This window comes from Danaus plexippus (genome assembly GCF_018135715.1).
Source record: "Danaus plexippus chromosome 18 unlocalized genomic scaffold, MEX_DaPlex mxdp_20, whole genome shotgun sequence".
Lineage (NCBI taxonomy): Eukaryota > Metazoa > Arthropoda > Insecta > Lepidoptera > Nymphalidae > Danaus > Danaus plexippus.
Window position 1 is genome coordinate 2,683,368 of NW_026869853.1, and position 13,151 is coordinate 2,696,518.

Genomic DNA, 13,151 nt, shown 5'->3' on the forward strand with positions numbered 1-13,151 from the left:
GGAAAAATTTTAATTTCACCAAACAATAAAACAAATGAATGTTTATTTTATGATTTATTGAAATTACATAGAATCTTTTAATAAAGAATTTAATTTGTCTATTTTCTTCTCGTGTTTAGCACAAGACAATATTTTAAGACAGTATTTAAAGGTAAAGCCCTTCCGGAGTGCCTTCCTTCTTGCGGTACAGGACACTCTCTTTAGACTTCTTGAAGTCTTCATTAGTAACCTTCATACGCCGTTCTCTGAGTGCCATCAAACCAGCCTCGGTACAAATAGCCTGAAAGGAATCAAAACAATATTTATCATAATTACAGCTGAATAATTAGAAACCAACAAAAATATATCCAAAATTCCTCTTTTGTATTACACCCGACTGATAGCATTGATATGAAATCCCAGCAATCTTTAAATATTCATATAAAGATAAAAAAATTATACAAAAATAATAACAATGCCTTTATATATTACTTATGTACACACACGAAAGACACAGTTATAGTAGTGTGAGTGTGCATGTTCATACATTTGTGTTTGCAAATGTCCATGTATATGTGCATGTGCCTGTGTGTGTTTTTATATATTAACTTGTCTAATATCAGGTCACCTTCATATCTGCCCCGGACAGATCATCCTTGGACATGATGAGCTCTGACAAGTTGACATCATCGGCCAGGGTCATCCTGGAGGTATGTATGGTGAAGATGCGTCGTTTGGTCTTCTCATCGGGCAGCGGGAACTCTATCTTGCGATCGATCCGGCCTGGACGGATCAAGGCCGGGTCCAGGGTCTCTATTCTGTTAGTTGCCATAATAACCTGAAGAACAACAAAAATAGCCTATGTATTATAAAGCTTCTATTTTTTGTGCCAGTTCTTTGCACAGTGTGTTTTTAAGACTCAATAGACTTCTTAACCAGATGAATATGTGATTAAAACATTCAAATTTCATGTGGTCACAGATTTCAAGTTGTACCTGCCGTTCATATTTCTGGTTGTTAGAGGTGAATCGTCAATAGCATACCTTAACATCTCCTCTTGAATCAAAACCGTCCAACTGATTGAGGAGCTCCAACATAGTTCTTTGAATTTCCCTCTCACCGCCAGAGTTGGAGTCATAACTAAATGAAAATATGATTAATGTACTGTACATTTAATATATCCCTACTAATATTGTAAATGGGAAAGTAATTCTGTCTATCTGTCTGTGTGCTACCTTTCACGCTAAAACCTCTGAATCGATTTTGATGAATTTTGGTATAGAAATAGATGGAGTCCTGGAGAAAGACATAGGCTACCAAACTACACGGGTGGAACTATGAAGTGCAGTTTGGAGCAGTGGCTGTTATGGCTGAGATCAACTCTGATGTCTACGCGGACGGCGTCGCGGACAAAAGCTAGTATATTATAGAAACAGTCACATCGAACTACAATACTTTAGGTTATTTGAACTAAGTTAAAAAATATACTACTAAATATTTATATAGAGAACAAGGTCAAAGTGTAAGATGTCTATATTAATAGGTTTATTATATAATTTAATTATTAGCACTTCATTGTCTTACCGTTTTGTCCCGACAGCATCTATTTCATCAATAAATACGATTGATGGAGCATGTTCCTCGGCTACTCTGAATAGTTCACGAACTAATTTCGGACCATCACCCTGTATAAAAAGAATTGATATTAGGATAGATATAAAAAACTTATATTAATGAAGGGCAGGATCAAAGATTTTCTCTATATGAATATCTGATAAATAATGCTAAGAATAGTTGAAACAGTAATATTAAAATTAAGGTTATATTCACCAAATACTTCTGAATCAGCTCAGAGCCGACAACCCTCAAGAAGGTGGCTGATGTCTGGTTGGCTACGGCCTTAGCCAGTAAGGTCTTCCCCGTACCTGGTGGTCCATACAAAATGACTCCCTTTGGCGGCTTAATGCCCATCTCTTCGTAATACTCCGGGTGAGTTAGTGGAAGTTCCACTGATTCCTAACGAGGAGAACATTTAAATATATAAAAATTATCTATTACAACAAACCTCACTAAAAAGTACTTAAGCATTGCAAACATTTACAATAACAGGCTTTGGAAGGAAAAAGTAGGTTTTAATAATTTTTTTTTAGTATTATAATAAAATTAAAAAAAAGAATGCTTTGTTTAATTGATGGGAGGAACTCTTAGTAAGAATTCTACTGTCCAAAGACTGTATATACATAGATTTAATATGTAAGCAGTAGATTGTATATGAAGTATGTAACAGATACAACACATAATAGGGAATTGAATTAATGCACTCTGTTAAAAATATATATTGGCAAATATTCATAGCTGGCAAAGCCTAACTGTGGTCAAATTACTGCAACTTGAACGTGGGCTAGCTCGACCGGGGTTTACCGCCCTCTCACAGAAAATCGGCATGAACGCTGCCAATAAATACTAATTTAATGGCTGCCTTTAATGATGGACAGAGCCGGTTGCCCTTTTCCTTTTCCCACCATTTATGTGACCTCTCCCTTTACCTACTTTTCCCCCTCCCTCTTCCCCATATAAGGGTGGCAATGCATTTGCAAAACTATTTTGTGGATATTGTGTATATCCAATAGGTAGGCCATTTGCTCCCTTTCCCATTAAAATATATATATATATATATATATATATATATTTGTAGTATAAGGAAATAGTATTTTATCTTTTGCTAAAAACATGGGAAATCAAGTTCTTACCTTAATTTCCTGTATCTGTGTGTCAAGACCACCAATATCTGCATATGTCTCTTGCGGAGCCTTCTCGAGCTTCATGACTGACACCATCGGATCGGTGTCATCACCCAGCACACCCACCACAGCATGAACCTGCACAAATGTGCAATTTTATGTAAACAGTTCTTCAGTTACTTCAACAAAATTATAGATTTTTATTTAAAAAAAATATAATTTTATAAATGAACTAACACACACAAGTTCTAGTACTTAATATTAGTAACAATACTTTGCAGTAACTAATAATTAAAATGATAATAAATATCCTTTGTGATATATAGTACTTGAGGAAAACTTAGTAATAGTAGATATACCTTATGGTTTAGTAAAACTGAACAGCCTGGCTCTAGCTGGTCTTTATCAACAAATGATAGGATGCTGACATAGTGTTCACTGCCGACGGATGTGGAGACTATGGCATGATTGTCATCAATGATCTCTTCGAGAGTACCAACTGACATTGGTGTACCACGGAGATCATCTACCTGTTATGTTTATAATTTTAATCAAAATGAAAACTTACTTATATTTAATTATAAGCAATAGTTTTTAATGAAAATTTGAACATATATCATGACAAAACAATTTAATTACTATTGATTTATTCATAATTTATCTAAGACAGTGATTTGTCACTTACTACTCCATACATATATATGCATTTATTTACTTCAAATATACGTTAAGCTTTTAACAATACCTTTGATCTTTCCTCTTCAATTTTTTCTTCTTGTGGCTTCAGTCTTTCTTGATTGCGGATGAATTCCTCCTCCATAAGTAAGTAATCCTTAATTCTCTCCAACTTAAGTAGTTTCAACCTACATCGCGTATGTGGCGTTACTTGAGGCAGCTTTAAAGCTGCGTCTGGCCCTTAGCCTTGCGCTTCTTTTTTCCAACCCTCGTAGGAATCGGTGGTTCATATTTCTTCTTTTTATCCTTGTCATCCTTTTTGTCTCCGCCGCTGCCACCACCAGATTGATTTTGTCCCTAATAAGATATATACAAGTTATACAACTCAAAATTTAGTATATAAACATTTATTTATATATTACGTGTTAAACTTACCATTACTGAATACTTGACTGAAAAAGTTTAAGAAACAAATCGCTTTCTTAATTCATTAACAAACCCACTACTCAGTGGATTTGGAATTGACGATTACAATGCGAAATTTGTTTTTCATCATCTGTGAAATATAGTGTTGTATCTTGTATTCATACAACGGTATTTTTAACTTTATATCGATTTTTAAGTTACACTAAACTAGTTGAACATAATCTTAATATGAAGACAAAAATATTTTGTTTTTAATACAATAATAAAAATAAATATAATTTATAATTAATAAATAACATATTCTGCAGTAAATGAATCGTCATCGAATTTGACGTTTTACGTGTCGATGAATGGAATTGTCGAAAAATTTAATATATGTCGTGGTGCGGATTATTTTGTGAATTATAAATTAACTTAAAGCACTTTGATGGTTTAAAGACAAATCTTATTTAATAATGTCAGTGTTCGTTACATTGTTTTGAAAAATGTCACAAAACTGTTATATGAGAAATAATTGTAACAGAAAATACGTTTACTGAAAACAACAGCTGACTTAATTTATAAGTGTGGTGGTTATATAGATATTCAAAATGGTTTTAGCAGATTTAGGTCGAAAAATAACAACAGCTCTACAGTCTCTCAGTCGAGCAACTATAATCAATGAAGAGGTAAATAAAAGATGAGTTAGTACAGGGTCAAAGTAAAAGTTAAAATCAGTTGCGTTATTGAGCTACATATGAAATATCGAATTACAGGTACTGAATTCTATGCTAAAGCAGATTTGTGCTGCTCTATTAGAGGCTGATGTAAATATTCGTTTAGTCAAAAATCTCAGAGAAAATGTTCGAGCAGTCATTGATTTTGACGAAATGGCGGGAGGGCTCAACAAACGACGGATGATACAGTCCGCTGTATTCAAAGAACTGGTCAAGGTAATGATGTATAAACCATTGTACCTTTTCTACAAAACTCTTACTTTAATAGTGTGTATTAGTAACTCCTTCGCTGATTACCAATTACCAATCAACTTCTATATCATTCTTTACATATTTCAGCTGGTAGATCCAGGTGTAAAACCTTACCAACCTGTTAAGGGAAAGCCAAATGTCATTATGTTTGTTGGTTTACAAGGTTCTGGCAAAACTACCACCTGTACCAAACTTGCCTATCATTATCTAAGGAAAAACTGGAAATCATGCTTAGTTTGTGCTGATACATTCAGAGCTGGTGCTTACGATCAGGTTAAACAGAATTGTACCAAGGCAAGAATACCATTTTATGGCAGGTAAATATGATTCGATATGAATTTTAGGCTGTTTTTGACATTTTGTTATAGAAAAATATTGTCTAGGAAATGTGAAACAGCCCTTTTAAAAGCTAAACAATTCCAAAACAATTATTTTAGTATATATTTCAAAAATATATTTTTAGTTATACCGAAGTAGATCCAGTAGTGATTGCTTCAACTGGAGTTGACATGTTCAAAAAGGAAGGCTTTGAAATGATCATAGTGGACACCAGCGGACGACACAAGCAGGAGGAATCGCTTTTCGAGGAGATGTTGGCAGTTGCTACAGCTATTGTTAGTACTATGTTAATTATAAAGAATTTTTAAAACATTTGTATAAATTTTATAAAAATATCTTTAACAATACTAGACTATCTATAAAACAATGTTATACACTATATAACCTGGATTTTAACAAAACTTATGTGAATTTATAGAAACCCGACAACATCATATTTGTGATGGACGCGACAATTGGTCAAGCTTGTGAGTCCCAAGCCCGCGCTTTCAAGGATAAAGTAGATATCGGTTCAGTCATCATCACCAAGTTAGACGGTCATGCTAAGGGTGGGGGTGCATTATCAGCGTAAGTACATACTGTTTTTCGAACCAAAAAACCAAAAATTCAAGTCTAAAATATGATTTTAGTAAAACACTTCAATATCAATTTATGGGAATGTTACTAAACTAAGGTAATATAATATGTTTTGGTATTTAATGTAATGCTTTCTAACTTCAGTGTAGCGGCAACACAAAGTCCTATAATATTCATTGGTACTGGAGAACATATTGATGACTTGGAGCCATTCAAAACAAAGCCGTTTATCAATAAACTGTTGGGTATGGGAGACATTGAGGGTCTACTTGATAAAGTCCATGAGTTAAAACTTGATGATAACGATGAGCTCTTAGAGAAGCTGAAGCATGGTCAGTTCACATTGAGGGCCATGTATGAACAGTTTCAGAACATCATGAAAATGGGACCGTTCTCTCAGATCATGGTAATATAATCTTGTACAGATAATAATATATTGATAACGAGCAGTTATATTTATTGTCTATTCGTAATAACCTCGAATTAGTTTTTTTTTTAATATCTGAAGCTTTTTTTTAACAGGGCATGATCCCGGGATTCTCTCAAGATTTAATGTCGAAGGGAAGTGAACAGGAATCCATGGCAAAACTGAAACGGCTCATGACCATTATGGACTCTATGAATGAAGGTGAATTGGATCATCGTGATGGAGCTAAGTTATTTTCGAAGCAGCCCACTCGAATTACCAGGGTCGCGCAAGGTGCTGGTGTGACTGAGAGGGATGTTAAAGATCTTATAGCCCAGTACACTAAATTTGCGGCGGTGGTAAAGAAAATGGGCGGCATCAAAGGTTTATTCAAGGGTGGTGATATGGCTAAGAACGTTAACCAGACTCAAATGGCCAAGCTCAATCAACAGATGGCCAAGATGATGGACCCAAGGATTCTCCAACAAATGGGCGGTATGTCGGGCCTGCACAACATGATGAGACAGTTACAACAAGGTTCGAGCGGCATGAACAGTTTAATGGGCGGCAAATGACCCAAGTAAATCTATTCCAAAATCCACCGAGCTGCAGTGTTTCAAAGTTTACGTTTAATAAAGTTTGGTCAAATGCTATATATATCTTTTATTAAATTGCGATACACAATACACTTTTTTTATATGAAATCCAGTGCTGTAAGTAATTCTAAAAGCGGATCATCAGTCGGCATACCATACCATCTAACAAAAAACGTTTTTATGATACCTATATGTAAGTATTAAATAAAATACATAATCAATTATTGAACTTTTATTTCGTCTTACACTCATCTATTAAACTTGGTATTAGTTTAGTTAAATCCTCAGCAGAGGTTTTATATTCCTGTTCTATCCAGTATTCCTTCAGCCTATTTATAATTTGGCCGTACATCTTCCCAGGCGGTACGCCATTTTCTTTAAGAAGCTTTCCTGTCATCGGAAACCTGGGCACCTCCCATTTATTGAACGTGTCAAGTAACTTTTCGTCTCCGCGGTATTTAAGCACTTCACGCACGTAATCAACTGCGTCCTTCTGTTTTATTTTTGTGTTCAGAACCAGTTTTTCATAGGGCCTGTGAAGATAAATTATATAATTTATAATACGAATATTAAATATCTTTTAAACTATTGACATCTGTAGCTCTAGCCACTTGACCTTCTTTTCATTAGACAATTTACATAGAAACACTATTTCTATGAAGAAAATTTCTGAATATTCTAATTTCCATGACACAATAAAAAATTTTTTTTTTCCTTCTTATGTTAATTTTTTGTCTTACTATTATTATTTATTATACTAACATAGTTGTAAGGGTTCTTTTTTTTTGTAACTGACAAATGGACTGTAAATTGTCTGAAATAAACGAATTATTATTAAATGACGAAATTCTTATTATACATACAGAAGCGGCCTGGAGGCATCTTTATCTGGTCTATGTTCAACAATAAAATAAGCCATGTCTCTTTCGTAACTGGAAAATTTGAGTCTCGCATGTAATATTGTTACATCGTCTATAGTGTTCAATAATCCTGCCAGATAGGTCATAGGATGCAAGCTAAGGTGTTCGCTTCTCTTTAGTAGACCCTCAAATTCTTCCAAATTCGGTTTCGGTAAACCTGAAAATATATTGCAGATTTAATATATGGAAAATTTATAGCATAATCATAATTCATAACTTTTGTAATGTCACCTATGTATTTGCCGATATCCAGTTTAAGCATAGTTTTTAGTAGGTCGCCAGCAAAATTTCCCTGTAATGTTTTCTTTAATTCCATCCATATTCTCTCTCCTGATACACCTTGAAGTCCCTCAGCGTTTTGCTTTATGACATCAAGTGTGTGCCGGTCATGGTTATCAGGTTTTTCAGAGATCCTGCCATAGAAACGGAAGTACCGCATTATCCTTAAGAAGTCTTCTTTTATCCTTATATCGGGATCACCGACAAATGCAACCTTTCTTTGCATCAAATCTTCGTATCCATAAAAGTAATCATAGACAGATCCATCAAACCCTAGAAGAATATTCTTAAGTAAATTAGCCTATAAATGTATATTTCATCGAGTTAGGTTTATAAAATTACATTATTATATTAGTTTGGTAAAAAAACAGGATATAGGTAAATTTTATTTTAGCTGAAGCCTGAATTACCTAAAAACATAGAATTTATTGTCAGATCTCGTCTATTAGCATCCAGCTTCCAGTCCTTAGTGAATTCAACCTCAGCATGTCTGCCGTCCGTGACTATATCCACTCTGAGCGTGGTGACTTCAAAGTTCTCTTTGTCATTGATCCTTGGAGTGATAGTTCCATGTTTTTCACCACTCATGTTAATCATCCTCACATTCTCAGTGGTAAACATTTCTTTCATCTGTTGTGGTGTTGCTGTTGTTGCGAAATCAAGATCCTTAGCAGGCTGACCGAGTAACAAGTCCCTAAATAATTTTGTAACATTTATACTATTTTAAACAAGAACATATAATAGATAGATTCATGTCAAGACATGATAAGTGATAAAAGAATTATAAGGCAACATTCCATAATATGCAGCTTCCAATAATATTGAGAAATTCTCCAAACATTTTCTTTTGGGATTTAAATTCAAGTGTTGGCTCAAAATAACTTTAATGTTACCAACATTACTATAAGAAATATAATATAACTAATGATGCTGATAGATGCACGCAAAAGGTTTATACCTCACAGCACCACCGGCTATTCTAATTTCATATTGGTATTTCTCAAAAAGTTTTTTCAAGTCTATCACTTCTGGAGTAAATATGTTATGGAACTCTGCTGTATCTAATTTTAAAACTATAGGATCTTCCCGCGTCTTAATCTCCATATCTCTCCTTGTCCTCACCCGTTTTAAATTTGATATATTGCTGTAATCCTAAAACGAAACAGAACCATTATTATAACCAAATAATAAAGCGAGAAGTTTGTAAATATTTGAAACGTAAGGTTTATTTGCCTGATCTACTTACTCTAAATGATCTAACAACAAGATTCTTCAAGAAAACTAGATTCATACCTAGGTTTTTTCATCAGTTAGAAATTTCGATAAAAAATATTTTACGGCATATCAAAAAATATTAAATAAATAAATTTGGTATCAGAACTAAGAAACTAGAATATATTGTAAATCCAATCAAATATACTTTTGTCCTTTGATAGGCAGAAGTTGTAATTTTCGCATAAAACTTCTTTTTATGAAAATAGATACTGAAAAATCAAACATTAGAATACTTGACACTTGACACAACTCGCATGTTCAGAGACAGTTGCCCTAATTCATATAAAATTTAAACTACCATGTCGTAATACAGTCTAAAACTTAGGTTTCTATAAATAACTTATTGTGTAGATTAAAAAAAAAAAACAAATAAAAATAACTCTCTTTAAACCTAACTTTTAAATACCGTTTAATATATTTTACTTATACGAATAAACGTTAAATACGTCCTAATGACATAAGTCACAAACTTTTATATCATAATAATTAATATGTGTTTGTTTAATTTTAAACCACTAATTATTTCTTATATGTATTATGATAGCTTCAAATCAGTTTATATCATATAAAGAAAATATTTCTCATAATTTATCATGTCCTGCAATTCGTGTTCAAAGTCGTTTTCTCTTCTTCGACAAGAAGTAATTATGCTTCTAAACTTTATGTAGTATAAATAATATTACTTACTTTATTAATTATTTATTATATTACAGAAAGGTTGTCCCGGTTGTGGATTTAGTTATTGTTCCAAATGCTTGAACAATAAAATATTCCTAGAAAAAATAAATTCTGAAGCAAAGGTAAAAATATAATTTTCTTAATTTCTAATAATAACTACGATTTTTTTTTATATTATTATATTTGGTTTTTAATTTTAGGTTTGCAACAAATGTAAAAATAAGAAAAATTCTAATGAATCCAATAAGATTGTTCCCCCAGATGCATACTATAAGTAAGACATATAATTTTTGAGTTCAGGTCAATTAATGTTTTAAGTTATGTATAAACAAACATTTATTACAGGAGAATAAGTGCGTTAGATGAAGCAACATCCAGTAGTGAACCCAAAAATCATATTGAACAAGAAATACAAGATAGGTTACGGAAATTAAAAGATCATATAGATGTCCAGAAACCCAGTAGTAATGCAGAAATAATTGAGCGCTTGCAAAAACTGAAAGGAAATATACCAGTGACATCAGATTCGGAATTGCAAGCTAGGTTGGCCAATATTAAAGGAGTACCATTAAGTGCAGTTCAGAGTAAGGTAAACTGATAAATTGATTGAAGTTCAGAACTAATTCACTATCTAAAGAGTAAATATCTGAAGGATAATAATGGGAATTTTTTCTCCAATTTGTTTAGGTTTCATAACTAGAATGACTTTTTTCATTTTGATATCTCATCAATCCAATATATCCCTAACTCTTGCTCAAAACATGGAAGCCCTTATTTCTTATCTTATATTATTATTAAGCTCTTTATTGTTGAGAAACAAGAAGAATTCTACTTTAAAATTTCTTTCATACTTATATAAGTAACTCTTAATAGAAATATAATTATAAAACCTATCTTCAGCCTGCATTACCAGTACAAGATACCAGAACAGAACAAGAACAGGCCGATGATCTTCTTAAGCGATATATGGACGAAACAAAAATGGATAAGAATTATAAAGACGAGTTTGATCATTTGGTTAGTGATATAGAAAGCAGATTGCAGAATCTAAAGGGCCCTGCATCTAAAGAAAATGTGCCTCAACAATCTTCCAAAAGTATTGATGACTCAGAGGACGAAGAGGAGACGGTTAAAAAGATCTTGGAAAAGGTAGAAAAATATTCATTGTATTTTATTTAGTCTATTTTTTGCGTCCATTAATATAAATTGTTTTATAGGTAAAAGCTGAAACTGCTCTTGAAGGAAATGAAATCTCGGAACCAGTGCTCGATGAACTTCCATTCTGTGAAATATGCAATGAGGATGCGACTATGCGCTGTTTGGGTTGCAAGTATCTTTTCTGTAAACGATGTTACCTAGAGCACAGAGATGATGAGGATTGTAACAAATATGAAACTTACACAGCACCAAAAAACAGCACTTACTAAAATTTATATAATCAAGCAAATTATTTATATGTTTATCAAATAAAATATATTTTATTCTTGTTTATTATTTTTATTACCAATATCACAAAATTAACCTAAGTGTTATAAAATTTCATTAATACCATTTTCTGTTATTATAAATTTTGCTGTATCGGAAAGTGTCTCTGGACTTGTTACTAAAGTAAAGCTCCGGACATTTGTCTCCCTAGAATTATATTTTATCATTTCATTTGTTTTTGAAATTTTAATCCTGTATGATATCATGTTAGACCAGACAAGACCCAATGATGGTACAACATTATCAGACTCATCAAAGCTTGAAGTGACTTGATTGATGCAAATGACTGCAAAATTATATTTTTGGGCCAAACTAATCAATGAAAACCCTATATCTTTCAACTCTTCAGCCCTTTGTATATAATTCGTATATTCACATCGGAACGGTGCAGCGATTGAGTCAATAACAAGAAGGGAAATTTTATTATTATCTAATAGTTTTGGTAACCTTACTTTTACACAGGATATTAACTCTTGCGGATGCGTTAAAAGCTCAATAAACACGTTTTCACCATATGTTTTGTTTTTTAAATAATGTTCGCATATCTGGTTGTATCTCGTCACTGGAAACAAGTCCTCTGTACATATAAACACACTGCCAGTAGCATAACTTAAGGCTGCAGCTTGTATAGCTATTTGTGTTTTACCCGTGCCACTTTCGCCAAATATCTCTGTCAAAGTCCCCCTACGAAAACCCCCATTTAGTAAACTATCTATGCATTTACAACCAGTCGGTATTCTTGGAGCTTCTTCTGGGATATCATTTCCATTCACAGGTGTCTGACTACAATTTTGACTGACTATATGTTTTAGTATCAGTATGTCGTCTTTATTTAAATTTGTAAGTTTTTTGAGGTCCCATATAGATAGAAGAATTATTTGTTTACTAGTCAATTCGACTCTATCAATAATTTCATATAACCTAGATGGGAGTATTGATTTCAAATCCATCTTTGTGTACCTTCAAATGTACAAAATAAAAAATATTGTATAAAAATGTGTGGAAATAGATAACATGCATAACATGAGTTTCTGTATTAAATTGCTGATCTTAATAAAAAATATTTTTTTATTGCAGTTATGTATTAATAAAAAAAAAATTACTAAATTAAAAATAGATTTTGGATTTTTATTCAGACTACTTTAAATATGTTCAAAGCTCTAAAATACAAAGTGAGCAAAACTTTATTGACAAATTTAACTATTATGTACATATTTATAATAACTACTATATACCTATACGTATTTTACAATCTCAAATCATTGATTACTTTACTAATTTTATTTTATTTTAAAAGGAATATTTTTATTTATAAATCTTAATTCAGTGTGTAGTCAATTGTTATTGTGGATTTCTTATTATGAACGCTTCTAAAGATAAATTGTTTTGGGTACCTACTTGTTTTGTATTAGCAAATTAAGTTAAAATAAACATAAAGAAACGTAGTACTTAGGAACTTAAATGATATTAGCTATATTTTTTTTTTTAACAACATGTCTTGTACTTGGTATTGGTTTAAAAGCTCTCATGTATGAAGTAATTCTTATTTTATCATAATGTTATAAATAAATAGCGTTATGTGTAAGTAGTTTTTTTTTTGGCATGATATAAAAGTTCATATATAATTTTATAAAACTAAACAAAAATTTTATATTAATGCTTATACGAATACTTTAAAAAACTTTTTATAACTTTAAATGCACCGATTAAAATTTGTAAAAAGTTTGACATACTTTACGTCATCCCTTTAAGTAAACAACGTAATTTATTAAAATTTAAATATATTTTTTTATCATATGAGCGTACAT

The 13,151-nt window shown here is 32.2% G+C and overlaps 5 protein-coding genes across 6 annotated transcripts; 2 read left to right on the forward strand and 3 right to left on the reverse strand.

Moving 5' to 3' along the window:
- Nucleotides 1-39: 39 nt before the first annotated feature.
- LOC116772954 (26S proteasome regulatory subunit 4) lies at nt 40-3,953 on the reverse strand. The gene is made up of 9 exons (XM_061528396.1): nt 3,831-3,953; nt 3,466-3,752; nt 3,080-3,250; nt 2,730-2,858; nt 1,810-1,995; nt 1,564-1,664; nt 1,023-1,119; nt 608-817; nt 40-280 (listed from the first exon to the last, which is right to left on the reverse strand). Exons 2-9 carry the CDS (start codon nt 3,538-3,540, stop codon nt 146-148), a joined length of 1,104 nt encoding a protein of 367 aa, XP_061384380.1. The 5' UTR covers nt 3,541-3,752; nt 3,831-3,953; the 3' UTR covers nt 40-145.
- Nucleotides 3,954-4,170: 217 nt separating this feature from the next.
- Nucleotides 4,171-6,930, forward strand: LOC133320328 (signal recognition particle subunit SRP54-like). The gene is made up of 7 exons (XM_061528392.1): nt 4,171-4,489; nt 4,577-4,753; nt 4,877-5,106; nt 5,253-5,403; nt 5,547-5,695; nt 5,849-6,110; nt 6,227-6,930. The coding sequence occupies exons 1-7, from the start codon at nt 4,412-4,414 to the stop codon at nt 6,683-6,685; spliced, it is 1,506 nt and encodes a 501-aa protein (XP_061384376.1). The 5' UTR covers nt 4,171-4,411; the 3' UTR covers nt 6,686-6,930.
- On the reverse strand, nt 6,924-9,435 carry LOC116772840 (CCA tRNA nucleotidyltransferase 1, mitochondrial). Of its 2 annotated transcripts, none has more exons than XM_032665123.2 (6): nt 9,199-9,435; nt 8,864-9,057; nt 8,316-8,599; nt 7,858-8,178; nt 7,570-7,783; nt 6,924-7,239 (listed from the first exon to the last, which is right to left on the reverse strand). In XM_032665123.2, the coding sequence occupies exons 2-6, from the start codon at nt 9,007-9,009 to the stop codon at nt 6,939-6,941; spliced, it is 1,266 nt and encodes a 421-aa protein (XP_032521014.2). In that variant the 5' UTR covers nt 9,010-9,057; nt 9,199-9,435; the 3' UTR covers nt 6,924-6,938. The 2 variants fall into 2 exon arrangements, with proteins under 2 accessions (XP_032521014.2, XP_032521013.2); XM_032665122.2 differs by having other exon boundaries at nt 9,152-9,435.
- Nucleotides 9,436-9,664: 229 nt separating this feature from the next.
- Nucleotides 9,665-11,345, forward strand: LOC116772841 (abscission/NoCut checkpoint regulator). The gene is made up of 6 exons (XM_032665124.2): nt 9,665-9,821; nt 9,894-9,980; nt 10,059-10,132; nt 10,204-10,447; nt 10,759-11,007; nt 11,076-11,345. Exons 1-6 carry the CDS (start codon nt 9,774-9,776, stop codon nt 11,283-11,285), a joined length of 912 nt encoding a protein of 303 aa, XP_032521015.2. The 5' UTR covers nt 9,665-9,773; the 3' UTR covers nt 11,286-11,345.
- LOC116772842 (DNA repair protein XRCC3) lies at nt 11,336-12,325 on the reverse strand. Its single transcript, XM_032665125.2, has one exon. It carries the CDS (start codon nt 12,291-12,293, stop codon nt 11,388-11,390), a length of 906 nt encoding a protein of 301 aa, XP_032521016.2. The 5' UTR covers nt 12,294-12,325; the 3' UTR covers nt 11,336-11,387.
- Between the last annotated feature and the right edge of the window lie 826 nt (nt 12,326-13,151).